This window comes from Solea senegalensis, linkage group LG1, assembly GCF_019176455.1.
Source record: "Solea senegalensis isolate Sse05_10M linkage group LG1, IFAPA_SoseM_1, whole genome shotgun sequence".
NCBI classification, from domain to species: Eukaryota; Metazoa; Chordata; class Actinopteri; order Pleuronectiformes; family Soleidae; genus Solea; species Solea senegalensis.
The window spans coordinates 7,542,260-7,563,361 of NC_058021.1; the positions used below are offsets into that span (position 1 = coordinate 7,542,260).

A 21,102-nucleotide genomic window follows, 5' to 3' on the forward strand; every position below is an offset into this window, starting at 1 on the left:
ACTCATTTTGGAAACATGGAGAACGTTCACAGTGTTTTGACAAACTAATGGAGCTTAACTTACGGGCTACGTAATCAAATTCTGCAGCATCAGTGGTCATTTTAGTAGAGGGGGGAAAAACATGGAAGCTAATTCCCTCTCAAGTCTTTTTTGTTTACCCTTTAACGGGTGCGTCTAGCATAAACTGCATATGAGCTGATTGCATTTGCCATTATAGGTAAGATAGAAAATGCTTTAAGTAACTGCAATAGAGTGTGTTAAACTACAAAGACCAAAGGTTTATTGTTAAAGAGTCCTCTGGCTGTAGCAGGACCAAACATAACACAGCGTGAGGTGGATAATGCAATGTGGCAGCAATGTCGGACACACAAAAATGACTAATGAGAAAACCTCAGAGAGAAAGACCTTTGGGGCAGGCTTCTCTCATCCTGCCACAGCAGGGTCAGTGTGAAGAGAGAACACACACACACACACACACACACACACAGACAGACACAGAGTGGCCAGCAGGTGGACAGCAGCTGGCCTTTACTGTGGACAGAAACACAGACAAAGAAGCTGCAGGTGACTTACCGATGGGTATGACCACTCCCAGAACAGCCACTGTCAGGTTCTCGCCTAAGAGGAAATGTTCACCTCCAGCTGTAGAGAGACGAAATGAGAAAAAAAAAAAGGGAGTTAGGGAAACACGGCAACGCGAGAGAGGATGAAAGCTCACAGGATGGAGAAAAAAAAAAGTGTGAGAACTAGACTTACAGATAAGTAAGGAAGGGAAATCGCGCAGGAGAAGGGAGATAAAGTGAAGCGGCTGATTGTGTGTGCACAGCCGTGAGTGTTTCAGTGAGAATAAAAATGAGAGCGGCGAGTGGAAAAAAGTGATGAGTCGGTTTGCATTTAACTGCGACCTTGACGCGGCACCCATGACCTGCCACACTCCATCCATCTCCGCTCCGTCAACGTTGTCGCACCGCTGACACTCATTTATGAACCACGCACTCGCTAACGTGCGCATTTCGAGTGCATTATGTTCACTTACACAAAAGCTTGCATGGCCTTCGCACACATGCAACAACCCGCAGCCCACACAGAGCTCACTTTATGGAGGGAAAGGAGACATTTCCATAGGCGGCAAGGTAACATCCATCACTTCTATTTTAAAAAAATTATAAAAAAATAAAAGAAATTCGAGCCTGGCTGTTAGGTCTTGCAGATATCTCACTTTAATGTCATCATTACAGTGACAATGAGGTTGTTCGCTCCATTGCAATCCTGAGTAAGAGTCTCTGGCAGGGGAAGGTTGTATTTGCTTGGATGTATATGTATGAGAGTAAGAAATGTATTATATAAGTCATAAAAAAACAATGGTAAATCCTCAGAGAATTGAAATGTTTATTTGTGTGCAGCAGAAGATGTTTTGGTTCAGTGTTCTGGTCCGACACCCACCCATTAACGCGGCCCGTGGCACCCGGGTCGCCAGCAGACTACAGATCGTTAATGCAGGAGGTTACTAAACATAAAAAGCCTCACTACTCTCAAAAACGTCTGAACCAGAGGAGAAAAAATGTTAACTCATGAGTCCGTACATAATGTCCTCTCGCCTGTCTTTACCACAAGCTGTGTGGGTCCCCAACCAAATAAACAAACATGAAAATGATTTTTCTAACTGTCTAATCTGTCAGATTCTCTACAAAATTGCTTCTAACTAAAGTGTCCTGGTATTACGTTGACTACAGAGGAGTATTAACAGTATTTAAAAAGGTATGCTTTGTGATTTTCAAAGAGAAACTCTTTGTATAAGTATAAAACATAGCAGAAGCTCTATATACACGTGGATGACAGATATTACATCATCTTTTTTAACCCGTTTAGCCCATTATTGTCACTTTGTAATCTCTTAAATGTGGTAGGAAAGTTGCGTTTATATCAGTGTATAAAGACAATGTAACTCTGCCTTCATGCAGCTCCTTATTTCCATGAGACTTTGGCCATTACCCTCGGTGCACTAATCAGAACTCAAATCCCAAAGTGATACACAAAATAAAAGATACATCTTGAAATCTGAATCTCCCTTGATCCATTATCTGGAGCCAATCCCAGATGAAACAGACAGGGTTTAGGTTGCCAGTCCATCACAGTGCCAAAATACAGAATCAAACAACAAGTCACACTCACTTTCGCACGCATGCTCAACTTATTATCTCATATATCTCATAAAAAACGTCCATCAGCGTGCAGTTTCTGGAGCGGCAGTGTGTGCAATTACACAGCCAGAACAGAATAAAACAATTGAATAAACAGGACACTTACAGTGCTGTGAGACACTGCTGTCCGCTGGTGTTGTGGTGGACATGACCATAGCTGTAGCTGTCGCATGAGAGACGAGCGCCTTCGACTCCTGTGACGGCACGGGCTTGAGCGCGGAGAGAGGTGTGAGCGGTGTGAGCGGTGTGAGGGCATCTGGGGCTTCAGAAGGAGCAGGGGTCAAGTGGGGGGTGGCGTCCGCCTGCGACGCTCCCACTGAGAGTAGAGAGGAGTCTTCTGCAGCGGTAGCACTGACCCCAGGTGTGAGCCCAGCAGGCGGTGTGGACGTCGGTGTCGCGTTGTTTTTTGGCACTGCTGGAATGAAAAGGAGCAGACGACAGCGAAGGAAAACTGAAATTAAGAGCTTTTATTGGAAGTCTGAAGGATTTCTCGGAAATGTTTTAGTAGTATCTTGAAAAATATGTTCATTCACTTCTGTCTTCAACGTGAGGCCAAATGTCATGGTTAGTTTGTCTAAGCACAGCAGGAAATGGAGAAAGAGCCTATTTGTGTCAGTCAGAAGAACCAACCACCTGCTCATCACTGCTACTAACGTTAAAAAAGAACATTTCAATTTATCTTTGAGGAAAAACATTTAGATACAGTATCCTGCAGAGTGATGAAGGACCAAGAAAATCCTGAATGGTAATTTCTCATCAGCAGAGATTTATGATACAATGGGGGGAATCGTTTGATAAGATCAACCAAAAGAAAACAACATAAATCAAAAACATTAAAACAGCATCCTCAGGTGACTCCTGTGCCTGCCGAGGTCCGATGTCCAGGACAGGTTTATAATAATTATCATAAATACAAGTCATATTGGATGTGTTTGCAACACCATTTACTATGTAATAAAGCAACACCATCCCATTTCATATCACATTAGTTCCAGAGAAGTTGTGTTTTGCTTTGCACAGTGGTCCATGTTATTGAATCCAGTTCTTGGATATAATGTGTTGCTTGGCAACAATCTTTTCTAGCTCAATATCTACTGTATGTTGCTGGGAGGGAGCATTTATTCTCAGTTAATACCAGACTATTATATAAAACATTAATTAATGAATGAATTAATGAATTAATTAATAAAATTAATATGGAAGACATGCATGCAAGGTTGTCTGACTGACACTCATTATTTTTCATGCAGCCTTGTCAAATGCAGTGTCTTAGCAGCGATTACATTTCCTCTGTTTTAAATAAATGTTGTTACTCTCAAGTAAATCACTCTTGCACTACATAGAAAACCTTTGATGTTCCACTGAAGATCAAATTTGTTTTTAACTCTGTGATTTATTGGCCAGAATCCATCAACTTTCCCGTCTGATGACACACACACACACACACACACACACACACACACAGAGAAAAAAGCGAAAGCTTATAAGTGAGGCAAAATCACATTATCTGCAACGTAAGCACTGTGGCGCTTCACCCAACAAATCCATTTAAGCGCCATCGATTGCTAAATACCCCTCAATTACCAGCGTATATACACCAATGACTACCAAATAATCAATTATCAAAGCATGAACACGCTCACCTGGCACGCAGCCTCTCATATCGGGCCCCAGGTCCTGTCCATCTGGGCAGGCGCAGGTGTATTTGGGCGAGTGTTCCGTTATCTGTGGAGCTTTAAGACACAAGTACTCACAGCCTCCATTAGCCACGCTGCCCAGATTACAGCTGTCGGGGCCTGGAGACGGTGACAGAGAGAAAGAGCGGCGACATGAAGAATTACACAGTGAGCTTATGTAAATAAGATTATTGCTCATTCAGCCTGGGAAGTCAGAGAAAGACAGAAAAAAAGTTACTGTCGTCACTTGTTCCCAAATGATGTTGAATACTGGTTCGAAACCCATAACTCTGCATTAAGATGATCTAAAAGGGTATAAGGATGTAAAAACTTTTTGTGCCAAATAACCTGAAACAATGCTGCTGTCGTTGTCCATCTGACCCCAGTGATTACAGTGGTATTATGATATGACATGATCGAGCACCACAGCATGGAAAACAAGATCAAAACTGGGTAAATGCTAGGCTTAATCACAATCTTAATCACAATTCATCCCAAAATAATCAAGACCGCTACATGGCCAAGTGCAATGTCCACATTGACACTGCAATCGTTTGATAAAGATAACATTTGTGTTAAAAGAAGATGCAAAAACAATCACTTGTAACAAGTGTGAATCATATCACAATTGCAATGCCTGTGAAAATAAATGCAATATGATTTTATATTCATGATTTTACAACCAACATAACATGAACATGTGTTTGGAGTTTTTTTTAATCACACAAGAGCCTTCCGTGATGAAGTGCTCCCTTCAGTCGGGACTCAAATCTCGATTGTCCTGTTAAGAGGGTCAGAGAAACCGGGTTAGAAGCAGGGATTTGACGAGCAAATGCACTGCGGCTCCCGTCGCTTTGATCAACCTGCCACAGTCACAAGCCTCACTATCATTTATTCATGCACCTGGGTCGTCATGGACCCGCGAAGGAGACATGGTTAGAGAGATATTACCGGCTCACACTATCACTGTTACACACACACACACACACACACACACATGTGTTCTCTACACACACCTTGTGGCTGCCGGAGCTGGTGGAAGACCACAATGTCATGTGGGTCGTTGAGGTTTTCAGCCAGTGTGTGAAGGTCTTGCCCGGTCAGTCTGTTGGCCATGAAGACGGCCGCCTTGTCTCGGTCCGTCCAGTAAATACGATCCTGACAAATAAGGGAAAGGTCTTAACATGAGTCCATACATCAGACACAAAACACGTAAAATGATATACTGTGTGTGAGCTTGGTTTTAATTACAGTTGTCCATATAGTATTTAATGAATTTTTGATTCCATTTCATTTAACGTCATACATTTGGTTAAATAATCGTTGAACATGCCAGGCAACGAGTCGAGATGGAACCATCTGTCACTCACGATGGAATATTATGGACACATGTACAGACACACATGGAGTCTGATTTGACTGTCTAGAGCTAGACTACATCTCTGAGTGCTACCTGATGCTGAAACATGTTTTTTTGTCAAATGTCATAAGAAAAGGATAATTATGTATCGTATGATGATAATGGGGGCGGGACTAGATAAGCTTTTGCTTCTCCCGCTTTCCCTTTGGGTTATGTGTATTGTGTGAACTACACTGATGTGTGATGAGTGATCTAAATGTCATGACCGAAATAAACATATAAATAAATAAATAAATAAATCGTGAACTATGTGTCATTTCATATAACAACTGAACAAACCCTGGCTGGACCCGTAATGACCAGACTAGATGCTCCAGGTCATTTGAGTTAAAATCAGAGTCTTAGTTTTACAAGGTAATTGTTTTCCTTGATGTTTGATTTGGAGAGATTTGAATCATTTCTCGATCTGCGTCATTGCTATTTAAACCATGTCCACAACATGGTTGACTGTTGGTCTGTTAGTCATTATGACACTTAGCGTTTAGATCTGATGACCACATGACAGAGCTGCAGGAAGGCAAATGAAAGTCAGCATTTGACTTAATCATCCCAATAAACACAAAGCAAACAATATCCGAAAAATATCTACCAACACCGCTGCTGACAAAGTTCAGTATCCGATCATCACGCATGTTCACAATCCTTCAAGGTGAATGACAAATCTGCACTTAAAAAATGTCTTTATGTTCAGCTGACAGAAAATGGTTGAATGAAATAGAGGAACAATAAAATCAAACGAGCGCAGGCGACGGATAAGAAGCCCGGGGACAAATGATCTAAACACAGAGAGAAAGACAGAGTTCGGGGAAAGAAGAGACACGCTGGAGGAGATAGCACAGGTCCAGATGCTGTTAGTGATTCAGCTATAACAGCACGCACAAGTCTAATTTACTACAGGAGGAAAAAAATAATTAGAAGAATTAGGGCAAGTGAATAGCGCGCTGGTTCATATTTGTTTAATCTGCTGTTTGATGTGGCAGTCAGAAGATGTGCTGCAAATGTGATGGGATGCCGATGTGACTGAAATGCATATGTAGGTTTAGTTGCAACATGAGGTTTTTATTTAGCTGGAGCAGCAGGGGTGTGATAAATGGGACAGTTAAACGTTTTGAAAGATTTACTCCTTTGTCTACGGTGTCTGGCACATCCTTAGTATTTTTTTAAGTCTTCAAATGTAGAAAAAAATAAATAAACAAAACATCAACTTATTTACAGTAGATCACAGTACAGCGGCTCAGTGGGAGATTTTAAACACTCCTATGGTTTCCCCTTGTTTACTCACACAACAGTTTAAAGAGACAATTGCAGACAGGAGGTATCTTTGCGGTTGCCTTGGTGACGAGAGGCTACTCTCCGGTGAGTGGCAGGACAATTTGTCTTGCTACACAGGTGTGTGTACGTGTGTGTGTATTTGTGTTAAGTCATTGAGTCGGATTGAGATGGTAATGTGACATGGAGAAGAACACGACGACCTGGCAGCATTCACTAACACTAAGGTTTGTGTCCGGGACATGACATGAAGGTCACCTTGGGGTCCTAACAGACCAGACAGCAGAGAATTCCCAGATCGATTGTGTGTTAGACCAGAGGGAATTTATCATCATTGCTCTGAGGTGCTCTTCAGTTCTGACTGCCACTGGACTAACAGCACAGAGAATTCATATTAAAAACAAGTCTCAAGGTTGTGCTTTGTACGGCTATTTTCATTTGGTTAAAAGGATGAGGAAAAAGAAGAGCGATTGGTAAATGAAAAATTGCCGTGCTTCCATCATTATTAATGATCAATATTTCCATATTAACATTTCCGCATAATGTAAATCAAAACTGGCTGCTGGGGCTACACCTCGCTTCAGAGGAAACCTCACTATTTCAGGACAGGCCACGACTGCACACGCTCCAAAGCAACATAAAAATAAATAAGGGAACAGAGTCTAAAACATACGGACAATAATTGCAATAATGTGCAATAATATTTATGTAGCATTTCAGAGATGGAGAGATTGCCTCAGGCCTTCTGTGGCTCGGGACAGAGAGCCTCAATCCCAAAATTGCTGGTATTTTGAGAACCTAAATATGGATTCTACCATCAAATATTCATCCCCACTGCACTGTCAAACCAGTCTGCTGTATATGTGCACTATTCCTTGCATCATGGTGTTATACATCCCACTTGTATTATACTTTTTTGTACTTCCCATAGTGAAATGTATATATGTATATATATGTAAATATATATATATGTCAGATCAATAAAATGAAATAAAATAAAATAAAACATAATATAATATAGTATAATATAATATCATATAATATAACATAATATAACATTGTATAAAATAATATAATATAATATAAGCTGTAAAAGGCAGATCCAGCAGTATACTGTTCAGCACTGAAGTGAGATGTTCTGCATAATGATTAATTATAATTTTGACTAAATGGATATACGTAAAATACTAATTAAATAAATGTTTACATGAATATTTCGAATACCTATAATATTTTACTGATGGTGAAATAATTTTACACTGCGACATATGACCGGTGAGTTATTTTGCTCACAGGAGGGAAGATCAGATCTTGTTTATTTTTTAAATAAATCATCCTTGGCAAGTTTCATGACCCCTGAGCTCACAGATGCAATTTAAACCTAAGTGGATTCCCCCCTAATAATGAATTCTTGTAAAAATATACTGCTGCTAAGAGAAATCTGTATCTCCGCTCCAACTGAGACCTGTTCCCCGTGAGAGTGGTGTCACTGGGGAACATGGCCACCGGGGAGATGTTATTACCACCCGTCTGAGACTGGCTGGAGCATTGCTGCAGCTGCAAATCACACAGCAGGGGGAGAAAAGAGAATGTTCACAGAGAGAACAGAAACCACAAGGTGGAAGATTTACTTGACCGCTTGGCGCTGAACCAAATTTCAGTCCAATAGCACTGTGTGTGTTCTTGTATTAGTTACCTATTTAGGACCAGACATAAACTCTGCTCTTGTCAGGACCTGTAGTCTCATATCAGAGGAGCGGGTCGTGTTTAGGGCTAACATTTGAATTGTGTTTAGGTTAAAGGTTAGGGATGAGGCCTTGGGTAGACCGTTCAAATGAAGGGAAGTCAATGCAAGTCTTATAAGAGATAGAAATTTGAGAATGTGTGTGTGTGTGTGTGCGTGCGTTTTGTTTTATATCTTTATGGCCAAAAAACATAAAACATGAGGAGCAAAGACATTTTGGGAAAGTGGGGCGAGGGAATGTATTATGTTCATGAGTGTGTGTGTATGTGTGTGTGTTGCTGTGTTGGGCTGCCCTCTCTTCCTAATAGCTGTCCTCTATTTGGTATGCTCAGCTTGTGTTTGTCTGCTCTGCCTGAAGACACACACACACACACTGGTTTTGCATTCTTTATGTGGACACTCATAGACAGGATGCATTCCTTATCCCCCTTACCCTAACCTTCACCATCCTAACCCTAACCCTGACCTAACATAAACATAATACTAACCGAAACCCTAAAACTAGGTTTTAATCCTCAAAAAATACACACACACACACACACACAGACACACACAAAGCAAAGGATAAATCAACAGTGATTACATTCAAAACTCCTTGTTACACCGTAGGCTCCTGACAAGCTAATGAGAGAGATGACGATATGATGAGTTGTGGTAGCTTTTACATGATATCATGGACAACTGTCTTGTGCTATAGGCAGGGACACACACACACACACACACATGTACCTCAAAAACAGCCAGAGCGTACGGGTGTCCCAGTGTCTCTGCAGACGACATGTGCGTCCTGCGGTGAGCTCCGTTCAGGTCCACACTGGCTATGAGGTGCAGCTTTGAATCCACCCAGTACAGACGCCTGTTGGCTATGTCTGTGAAAAACACACATGGCTGAGCAAAGACGCTAAAACCACCTGCCTGATATTGTGCATAGACGTCACAGGTCCTCTAAGGTATCAGCAGCAACCAAGATCTTTTAAACACAAAGTATGTCATTTCGGCCACTGGGGGAGGCGGTTTAGTCAAAATAATAACAAAAATATGTAGTTTAATGATATCAGGGAGCAGCGTGGGATCATAAGAATCGCTGTCTAATTGTCTCTACGCTACGTTCCCCTGTGTGTCTGTGCTTTGCGGCGAGAGCTTTGTGAACAGTAATGAGTAGTTGTGATCCATAAGCAAATTAAATAAATTAAAGAAGAAACAAAACTAGTACTACCAAACTCACGTTGATGTTTAGAAGTGTTTCGCCCCTTGAAGTTCAAGTAAAGAGTGTAAAGTGGAGGACTTCATTAAGAGGCAACTAAAATGAAATACAGATATCTATGGATTTTAAGAGTAGTGTAAACGACATAATCATTACCTCTGAAACACTTCAAATATCAGTCCATAAAAAAAAAGCGATAACCTACATCCATTTTGTCTGCTGTTTTCATTGAACACTTACCCTTAGTATCTCAATTACATTTGACAATTACCTATAATGATTTCACTGAAAGCATGAGCTCCATTCAGGACTTTGCTGAAGGTACATTAACCAACAAATGGCACAATACATTAGTACAAAGGGTGAAAGAAAAGCACTGTCCTCTCACCTAGTGTGATGCCATTGGGCCATTCAATGTTATCAGCCACCAGCACCTGTCGGTCCACGCCGTTCATCCCGGCCTTCTCTATCTTGGCTCGAGTGCCCCAGTCTGACCAGTACATAAAGCTGGATTAAAAAACATACAAACAATTGTGTTATAACTCAGAGCTGCAGTAGTGCTGCAGTAGAAAACGTGAAACATAACAATGCCATGATGTCGAATTAATTGAGTTTCTGTGCAGCAGGTGGTGCTTTGTTTCAGTTCCATCAGACACTAAGCCTTCTGTCTAAGTCCACCCATCCATCTTCTACCGCTTTATTGTCCACATGAGGGTCACGAGGGCCACTGGTGCCAATCTCAGCTGACATAGAGTGAAAAGGCGGGGTGCACCCTAGACAGATCGGCTGTCCATCACAGGGCCACACAGAGACACAAACAACCTGCAGGAAGAGTCTGGGTTGGGCTAATCCAAAATAGTGAAAACAAGCACTTGGTACTTTCCTCCTGATGAAATTAACCATAGACTGTATGAAATTAACATGGCAAAACATTGAATTATCTTATGTTGAAGGTTAAAATTGATGCAACCCATTGGTTAATAATAAATGGGTCAGTTTTTCTCATACCTTCTGTTGCTGACTAAACGACTCTGTTTAAGTAATATTACTTGATCAAGCCTATTCTAACATTCCACACTACAAAATATGTAGTTAAAGTATGTATGATTTGTGCTGATATCGTATCGGATCAATATCGGTATCGGCCAATACTCAAGGCTGCAATATCGCTATCGTATCGGAAGTGAAAAAGTTGTATCGGGACGTCCCTAAGTCTTATATAAAATGGCAGCATATAGGAAAGGCAATATGCATTTTTTTGTACGTGACACTAAAGACTGTACACTGATGCAGAGACATCACTGTCTTATTTGTGGATATTAATATCCACAAATGCCACTTGTATTATTTTGTTTTGCTTTGCATCAAAAATGCTATTTAACAGCTGTTTTGCATTCAAACATCCATTACTACAAGCATCATTATTCAAATGAAAACATTCAAATAATCACAGTAAATCATGCAATTAATTACTTTTTTCACATTCATTTGATAGCCTTAATTCATAGCACAAAGTGTAGTAATTAACAAAACTATTTTGACCTTAGAACTAAATGGAGCACGTCAGCCGTTTCCTGTGTTATGATACTATCGATCCTTTAATTTAGCTTCTAAATATTGAGTGTTACACAACCCACACACACTACACACCCATGGTGAGGATCCAGCGCTATGGCTCGGGGTTCACTGAGGTCCGTGTTGATGAGGACACGTCTCTTGGTGCCGTCCACTGAAGCCACAGAGATGGTCTTGTCTCCAGAGTCAGTCCAGTACAGGTTGTGTTGGAGCCAGTCCAGAGCCAGGCCTGCAGGTGTCTGCAGAGATGAATCCACGAGCGGCACCTGCTGGGAGGGGTCGCTGGCCTCGTGGATGAAGGCACTGCAGGGAAGGAAGAAGGCAGTGGAAGTGTGTGTTAGTGTGGAAGAAAAAAAATGAGACAACATGGCAACACAAACAACAAACGTGTACATGTATTTGTATCTTATCTATCTTATCTATCTGGCTTTTTCAGGGTTAAGACCTGGTTGTGCTGGTTAAAGTTAGGGTAATGCAATATGTCAATGATGTGTGTTCACTAAGATATAAAGACATGTTTGTGTGTGTGTGAGAGAGAGAGACGGGCAGCCTTGAGCCAAATGCACGAAGTGGGTTCATGTTGGGGTTAGCATCCTTCTTAGGTGGAACCTTTACCAGACTAGACAAGGCCACACTCAGGTTTTGCCTGGCATGTGAATGATCTGGCCCCAGTGGAGTTGTGAGAAGACGGTCATGCAACTGTGCTCCCAAGCAGGGATTTCAATTTGTGTTTTTCCTTTTTCGCTTGACATACTCTAAAGACACTAATAGGGATGTGTTTTTATACAGAAACATGTTTGTTTTTGCCATTTATAGTTTCTGCCAGATGCAAACAATTTGACATAATTAAGCTTTATTTTTGTATATGAAAACTACAAACACATATGTAGACATAATGCTACCGTCGTGGTCCATTAGTCGTGTCAAGAAGGAGATTCATGTCTAAAAGGAGCTGTGAGAACTGGTTGTATGGAGCAATGTTTGTCTTGTGGATAGACACAGATTCCCGTGCATAACTGTTCCCAATTAAACAACACACTTCTGAAATAAAAGTGACTACGATCGTTCTTTTACCTGTATATTTTTCGGTGAAAGCGATCACACCAGAAAACACGATTATTGGCCACGTCCAGGTCCAGAGCCACGGCGTTCTTCTGGGTAGAAACCACCTGGCTGTATTCCCTCTTCACTAGGTCTATGCGTCGGATCTCGTGGCGGTTGGTGAGCAGAAGGTAAGGACTTTTCCCTGCACACAAACCAGAGAATGTTCATTGTTGGCTCTTAAACTAAACAAGTCAAGGTCAAAGTGGCAGGATGAACACTTTAGTTAGTGAGATGGATACATTAGTGGTGGGGTGTGCTTTGGTAATGACCAGTCAAATAAGCCCTGACAGTTTTATAATGGGCCAAAAGCAGGGTTAGTCAGCTGGTACCTCCATTAGAAAATTGCTCTTGTCCAGGAGCTCCACTGATCATCTCTGCAGAGCACCGCTTATATCATTTAAATTTACCAACAAATCATTGTATTATATGTCTCACCTATCATTCAGTGAAATTAAATTAAAAACACACACTGTCTTGACTTGGTAAGAAATAATGGCTGCGCTTGTGTCAGTAATGAACAATAAACCCTATTCTGGCTTGAAGGTAAAACATGAAAAATAAAATGTCACTGAGTCTCCGAGATTGGTTTTTCATTGCAGCAACAATACATTTTGTCACTGAACTCACGACTGTTAACCCAGATGGGAAACGCTGCGTGTCGGGGAATGATGTAGACATTCCTCTTCAGTAATAACACTGAGGCTTCGCCACTGTCAAAGAGCATCACGGCTTAATGTGCTCCGTGCCCATTTGTGAAACCAGAGTCAATACACTGCCCGGATGTCATCTTTTAACACAGATACATAACACAACAAAGTGAGTGTGATACAGCTCAATATCCCCCTCTAACTAGAGTGTCAGGGCAATAATCTTTCATTAAAAGCTGCTTAATATGTGGAGTATTGATCACGGAGTCCACATGCACCATTAAGTTGTGCAATCTTTATAATTTCCCTTGTAAATACAAGAGCAGCATTCAACTGCATCGCTTTAAACATTGCATTTGCAGCTTTCACACAAGTCCTGCAGTGTTTCTATTAACAGGGGGAGCTACAGATTAGTCCACCTCTTATGAATGGATGTTTTTACTCTATTTGATTTTATAAGTACAGCCATTACAATGTAAAAAAAAAACACATGCATTTACACAGAGCTCTAGGAGAAACCTGTCTGTTGATTACATTGTGACATGACAGTTCAAGGATACTTTTTTAATTAGCTGTGTGATGCTTTAATTGTTTCAAGCTTTTTTCTTACATGGACAGAGGTCCCTGCACCTCAGCATCCACATCCCAGCATGTCCTTGTGTCATTTTGGTTGGTACATACAGTATGCGCCTAATAAATTACAGTAATTTCACACCTGCCCGCAAGTGACGAGGTCATCCAGGACACATTTGAAATAGAATCAGATATGATCTGTTGGCTACGGAATAATCGGGAAAACATTGGCAGGAAAACGGCAATAAGGAAACATATGCTGTGAGAGTCTGGGGGGAAAGTTTAAACAAACTAGCTATATACTACAGCCAACCTTAGTTGCGTTACATCTATACTGAGACCATATCTTTGTGACACTGTATGGTAATAGGATGGCAGATGCAGCCACTATTCTCTGGAGACAGATATAAAAACCTCTCATTAAGGCCTCACTTGCCACAGTTTTCCAGTGTTGTAGCCTCATATCGAGCGCCTGCCTCTTTCTGCCATTTCCTTCCCCTCCTAACCCACAGTCTAAATAATGACAGTGGACTAAATGTTCTCCAAAACTAACCGTTATACTGACAACTTTTCCAACACTTCTGAAGCGGAAAATAGTCCCAGTGTGCTTTTTTATCTGCTGCCATCACAGCAGTATTTTTCATTGCCTAAAACCAAGTGGCGGAACTGCTTTTGCTTGCTTTTGACACACAGCACTCTCTTGGCCATGATAAACACACACACACGTGCAGACAGAGGCGGGGGATCATCCACTCAAAGAGTGTGTACAAATATACACAAACACACCAACACTGAGCTTTCCAATCAGCTTAGTTTAATTGAGGAAAATACAATCACGGCATTTGACATCACTGGTTACCAAACGACCACGTTTATTGGCCGCTATTTAAATAATTAACCATTTAAGTTAAATGAAGTGTTAAGATATGAACTCCCTTCTCTCTAAAGTCCTTTAGCGAACAGCTTTTTACCATTGTCAGAGCTCAAGGAAAATTAATTGGCCTCTTGGCAGTTCACTCGGTTCACTAGTCTGACATTAGTCCAGTGTCAGCTCGAACTAACAGGAGACCATATTACGCTGATGTAATTACTGTGAGACAGTCATGTATCTGTTAAGAATTTTAAGAATAGTTTTACCTAATTATAGTTGTTTAGCATTGATAAATGCACCAGTGTGTGACATCACCAAGATGTTAGTGATTATGAGATGAGAACGAGGCATCCGAGGGAATATTTTGTTAATACAGCTTTTTCAAATCTCAGGAAATAGCTCATTTGTTAATTTATGGGCATTATGAAACTGAAATAAACATTATTTTGTATAAAAGAAACTGAAAATCAGGGTTTGACTAAATGCAGACCTATTTTCTTGCAGTATTTTCGTTTTAAGCTTCGAGAGTAACTCACCTTCTGCTTTGCAGGTCTTAGTGACGGGGTCCATCTCATAGCCTTCATAGCATTCACACTTAAAATCTCCCTTGTAGTTGATGCAGATCTGGCTACAAGCATCAGGGGACTGACATTCATCAATGTCTGCACAAAGAAGAAAGATAAGAAGTTAGACCATCAGGCTAATGCACCCACACAGGAACAAATCATTTAGTAGAATATAAATAAATGTATCATCTTTAGTTTAATCTCTGATCTGCTTCATTCCAGCAGATCCCAGGCTTTTTCCCGGACTGCGATGAGGAAGGGGTTGTGTTAAAAGGATGTGCAAAGGTGTGAAGGATATACTGAAGTGTGTGCGAGTGTGTGCCTGAAGGAGAGTCGTGCACACACATGCTCGGTTCCCTGTGGGTGTGACAGGCTGGGCACTCTAAACAAAGACAGACAGCGAGAGAGCTGAGAGCTGCCAAAAGCAAAACACGCGCTGTTACGACCCAGCTCGAGAGGGTGAATGGAAGCGACATAAAGTCAAACGTTAGGCAGTGAATTCACAAAGGCAATTAACTCAACGTGAGGGACGGGGTGCATGGGTGTTATTTAAAACAGAAAATAATCAGAAACAAGAGAAAAACAGAGCCCAAGTCTTACTAAATAAACCAAAATAGAAACCGGCAGCCATAACGCACATACACACATACATATACTGTATATATATATATTAATCTATCTATCTGTCTGTCTTTTCATGTACCTCCACAAGTCTTTTTGTCCAGCAGCTGGTAACCTGTGGGGCACTGGCACTCGAAGCCGATAGGTCGGTCCATGCAGACATGAGAGCAGCCCCCATTGTTGATCATACACTCGTTCAGACCTGGACAAAGAGAAGGAGCGGGTGGTCAAATGCAGCCAATCACAGACGAGGTGGGGATGTAACAGTCGTCTTGTTTATACGGTCAATATCTGATTTAGAAAAGGGTACAGCTTTTATTATTATTATTGTTATTATACAGTATTTCTGGGCACCAGCCACCTTTGTGTCCCTCATGACAGTGAATGAATGAACAGTATTTCTGAGTGTGTGTGTCGGGGGGGGGGTCTCTGATAAAGGTGTGTGTTTGAATGAATCATCTCCACAGCCATCATTTTATCTCCGCTCTCGTATCTCTGCGGCTCCACTCCATCCTTTGTGAATCCTTATCGCACGGTTTTCTAGGTGTGCCGACGGAATCAAAGAGACACAACAGCACAGACACACTCTCAACGTGACAATCGGCTCCATCAGCTGGGTTAGAAATCTGTGTGCAAAGAGGATTAATGACATGAACTGGGAAACGTCCCACAAGGATCTCTGACAGCAGTGATTGAGGATATCTATACTTAACAGGCGGCATGAGTGATGTGGACACTTCATGAAAATGACAGCTACAAAAATTAAAAACACAACATAAACACATAGACACACTCATTTAAAAGTAGGTCGAGTCAGGCAATGCCAGGCTGGCACATGATGGAGAAAGGAGCGGTCGTTAGATTTGATTGTGAGCTCAGGTTATTGGCTGGAACTTTAGGGCCAGTTTTTCAACCTCATCCACAAAATGATGCTGTTAAACCGAGGATATCATATCATCAGAGCCTGAGAAATAATGTGCATTATCTGTTGTATCAATTGACTGTTGCAATGACTTCATTCAGTTAATCTGTGCATATGAATTATTTATGAATGTTTGGATAAAAAAAAGCCTATTGTAAAAATGATTTACGGAGGGCGAGTGTAACGGATGAAATCTATGAAGACCGGGAAAAGAATTATCCAACATTTCATTCAACAGCTGCAGGCATTATAGGTTTTTTTTACACAAACAATTAAGCTGCACAATGAAGTGACAACTGGCAAGGGGCGATACAGAGAAAAATGGATTAAACTGCGAGAGAAACCAAACTCCTCAACGCAACAAAGTGGTTATTTCTGTCAACTGCAACACATCAGGCAATAACCAATGAGCCTTATATCATCCGTCACTGAAAGCAAAGCTACTGCATTATGGGTAAGTGACAGAGAGAAAGGTCAGCCTGAAGCAAAACGCAGCGTTTCTGTATACGAGACGCAAACTGGATCGAAACATCTTTGGTTTAATTGTGTTTACACGGCAAACCAGAAAGAAAAACACACACAAACCGTTGCAAATTTTCCCTGCAGCTATCACAGCTTTCACGTCACATTTCATTTTTCACATCTAACACATCTGTAGCGCTGAAATAATGCTGCCTTATGTGGACAGTTGTCTGAGTTAGTGTAATATTTGGTGTGTGTTTGTATTGAATACCAAACAGAACAATAATCTAATCTAATCTGGATTTGTCACATTTATTGTGAAAGGGCACACATTAAAGTTATTATGGCTGTCACTAGTAGAGTAATGAAGTAAATCTATATTTGTGTATATTCATTAAGCTGAAATGCTATTTATTTTTATAGTCTGTGCACAGTTCTGCTGGTTTTAGGTTGTTTTCATCTTTACTTTTAGTGTTTTTTCAAAATATACGATTTAGGCCTACACTACCTAGTGTTTACATCAGTTCTCTGGACACAGATGCTTGATTTTCAGATGATTTTCAGGGCAACAGTAACTCCAATAATCAGTCGCTACATTCCTGAATGCACAATAATCTAAGCCCGTGTATTAGACATACTGTGTAACTAATAAAGGTATATGTAGGTTATTTCTTATCTTTGCTTTATTTAGGTGCCTCTGAACATCTCCACTTCAGCTGCCACTCTCAGTAGCTCGAGGAAAAAAGAAGAAAGTCCAAGACATAACTGTATTTGAGGACTCATCGATCTGCGTTTTATGTGAGAAGAAATGAAAAGTCTCAGGGGAAACCACGTGTGAACACATGAACTGCTTTTCCAGGCTCCTTTCAAGGACAGCCATGATTTGGAGGTCACTTCTGATTCGCCGTGGGCAAACAAACATATCACTCCTTCTCTACTCCACCTCCACCTCTCTCTCTCTTTCTCTCTCTCACACACACCATAATAACCAATGATGTGTCTATTTTAAGGCGTTTCTCTGAAAGCAGAAATTGATGGTGAAATGATTAGTGCAGCAAAGAGTGAGTCAGTACTGTGGTAATATGCTATTATAGCTAATGAGAGAGGTGGAGAAGTGGAAAAAATAGCTCAAACACGGAGTTTGTCTTTATTTTCTGTGACGGTGCTCTGACACGGGCGAACGCAATCACGCGGAACATCTGAGTGTTTAAGTGTGTTTTCGGCGCAGTGTGAGTTCTGCGTGTGTGTTGCGGTTGGGGAGCATCTTGTGAGTGAACGCTTGAGCGAGCAGAGTGATGGACTAGGTGTGTGTGTGTGGACACGCTTTTAATGAGCTGAGAACAAGACCTGAGCTGAAGGAGAGAGGGAGAGGGAGGGAGAAGGGTGAGCGAGGGGGGGAACAAAAAACCTGTCGCACTGGTGTCATTTTAGGCCCTGACAGAGGTCATTCTCCTCTGCCGGAACCAGACCGATCAGCAGGTGATTATTCACTTTTGCAAAGTGGTCTGAGTCTTCTTCAAAACCTGTGTCGTCCATCTTTAAACTGGCTAGATAGATGACAGATGCTGAGTCTCTCCAGTGGAGCATGTTCATTAATAACCAAATAGAGACAATATTAAAGCACTGAGTTTGATGTTGTTTTTCATTTCATTTAGTAGTATTGAGGTTGCAAACGCTAATCACGGACGCTTACCGCTAATGTTAACTTAGCTTCACGTTTACTGCCGTTTGCTACCGGTGTTTAATACTGATTTTACTGTGTTTACAGTTTCACGAGGTGTATGACAATATGATGACATATGTAGAAGAGAGGGGTTTTATTGCAGAGCAGAAACAGCTTTAATTAGAGGCTGCTGCTAATTTTAATGCACCTCTGAAGTATTTGAAGTGCAAGGTCACAGGAGGGAGGAGCTGGCATTTTGTTGTGGCAAATACGATTATGCTGCGACAACGGCTGCTTGAATCCAGTTACAGAATATGCACTGTACGTCTTGTGTACGTTTATGTGCACCTGAAACAAAAGCTCCATTAACACACAAATGATCCTGTAATTTTCCCAGCACTCGAAACATTTCATACTGTGCAACTGGGAAATGAGGAAAAAGGCTCTTTCCTATGAGCAGAACAGAGGAAAGGCAATAAAGTATTTACGTTGAGGGTAAAAGAGCTTTAAGTGAGTGTTGACTGAATTAAAAGTCTCTTACCACACTCCTTCTTGGGCTCATCTGATCGGTCCTTGCAGTCCTTGACAGAATCGCACACCTTGGAGCTGTCGATGCACTCTCCGTTCTTACACAGAAACTTCAAAGGTCCCTCACACTTTGTGGCTGTCTCAAAAAAAAAGAAGAAGCAGAAGATAGATCAGCGTCAACCTCACAGACTTCACAAGCATTTATTTACATCAGCTACAAGAAACTGATTCAAAACGTGTGGAGTCACACAGAGTATATAGAAATATGCATGTAAAAAGCTTAGCGTAATAAAAAGGAACTTTAATTTAGCCCGGGTTCAGAGTGACACAGCTCCATTTGCAGCAAAATGACTTTGTAATATGCCGATAAATGATGCATCAGTCAGACGAACATAAAATTGGCTCAATATCACAAATAAATTAAAGAAAAATTTATTTCCAGAAAATCCTACGTATGAAGTTAATTATTTTTCCTCCTTATTTAAGAATGTGTGAAATTAGATTCAAAACCAGAGGCTGAGGAAAAAGCAGCAGAGCAACGATCTCAGCGAGTGTTGCACTGTATGTCATGTCATTTAATAATAAACATCGAATAAACGTAATACCGCGCTTCAGATACGCATTCAAACAGATCAGACAAACACCAACTCATGCTCCACGCACGGAGCCCCAGACATGACATGGCACAAAACACTAATTCAATATCAGTGAGAGCTGCGTAAGCAAAAAGGTGGTGCAAGAGGGCTGAAGCTGCACAATGGACAGAGATAGTGTGATTGACTTTTATTTTAGGTTGGGAATGAGTTACAAAGATATTCTCAAAAGCCTGGCATTGCAAGGAATCATTATTAATGACCGCGGTTTAGAAAAGTTCGAACTTCCGCGATCAATGACATTTAACAAATGTTATTGATTGCAGAAGTTTGAATCAGGGGATATCTTTCTAACTTTACTTTAGTGTCGCAGTTTCAAGCGAGGGTGCGTTCCATTTGCTTACCCAGCTGTCCGAGTTGATGGGAATGATAAACCCACAGTTATACTTACTTTGTGTGCAAATAAAAAATAAATAAATAAATAAATACAAAAAAATAAAGCTTATGTTCCTCCTCCTCCAGAGAAATTATTATAGACAATCTTGTGCCATATTAAAAGAAAAGAACTGAAATACTTTTATTTGTTTCTCACCAATTTTTCACACCGCCTATGCCGTTATTGGAATTTGTATATTTTGATTTTGTGGTTCATTTTGCTTGCTCAATTCATAAAGTGTTGTTTGCGTCGTGAAAAGTGTTGTTTGTAAATAGTGACACAAATCTAATTCCTTAAATGACCCTAGCTACTTAAATAAATAAATCCAATCTGCATGTCATAGTGACTGTGGGAGTGCGAGGAGAAAATCTGCAGGGCGACATTCGTAAAAACCCAGAAACACACTGGACCGAACGCGAACTGCAGCAGACAACAGATGCATCCACTGAAGAGGAGGATTGAGAGAACGGGCAGAGAGACGGACAGATTGTGGCATCCAGACGTGCAGAAAGTGACGACAGCCGCACACCCACCGTTCACGCAGCCGGATTCATCGCTGTGGTCAGGACAGTCGTGGACTTTGTTACACTGCTTGGTGCCATGGATACAGGAGCCGTCCCCACACTGGAACTCATCGGGACGACAGGTCAACAGGGCTGCAAGAGGCACACACAAAAAAAACAGGACATTTAAATCCCCTTTAATCCCTGCAAGAAGAATTCAACTGTGTCAATGTGAACTCCTGTGCTAGGAGCCGCCTCAGACACAGCCCGGGAGTGTAAGATGTATGAGTCTCAATATATGTAGTAAAAAAAATATATCATTAAATATCTGAAGCACAAACAAGCTTTTCATCAACAGGGCACAGTGGGCTCATATAACTCCTCTCTAAACCACAATAAAACGCAATATAGTCTACTGTATATGTGACTGAGTGGGAGTGATTTAGTGTGATCACAAGATGCACAGGACACGGTGGAATGTAATGGAGACAGGGAGGTTGTCGTCTGGACACACACATGCACAC

At 41.2% G+C, this 21,102-nt stretch overlaps 1 protein-coding gene across 3 annotated transcripts in view; it reads right to left on the reverse strand.

The window, feature by feature from the left end:
- Positions 1–21,102, reverse strand: part of LOC122776015 (low-density lipoprotein receptor-related protein 8-like) — a 71,493-nt gene that overhangs the window by 3,154 nt on the left and 47,237 nt on the right. For 2 of the 3 annotated variants that reach the window (XM_044036346.1, XM_044036328.1), the window contains exons 6-17: positions 20,609–20,731; positions 19,060–19,182; positions 15,554–15,673; positions 14,821–14,946; positions 12,164–12,335; positions 11,165–11,392; positions 9,903–10,021; positions 9,040–9,179; positions 4,894–5,035; positions 3,845–3,997; positions 2,308–2,616; positions 574–642 (exon numbers count right to left, since the gene is read on the reverse strand). In XM_044036346.1, the coding sequence (XP_043892281.1) occupies positions 574–642; positions 2,308–2,616; positions 3,845–3,997; positions 4,894–5,035; positions 9,040–9,179; positions 9,903–10,021; positions 11,165–11,392; positions 12,164–12,335; positions 14,821–14,946; positions 15,554–15,673; positions 19,060–19,182; positions 20,609–20,731 (1,824 nt within the window). The remainder of the gene's footprint in view (positions 1–573; positions 643–2,307; positions 2,617–3,844; positions 3,998–4,893; positions 5,036–9,039; positions 9,180–9,902; positions 10,022–11,164; positions 11,393–12,163; positions 12,336–14,820; positions 14,947–15,553; positions 15,674–19,059; positions 19,183–20,608; positions 20,732–21,102) is intronic. The other variant, XM_044036338.1, reaches the window with a different exon arrangement.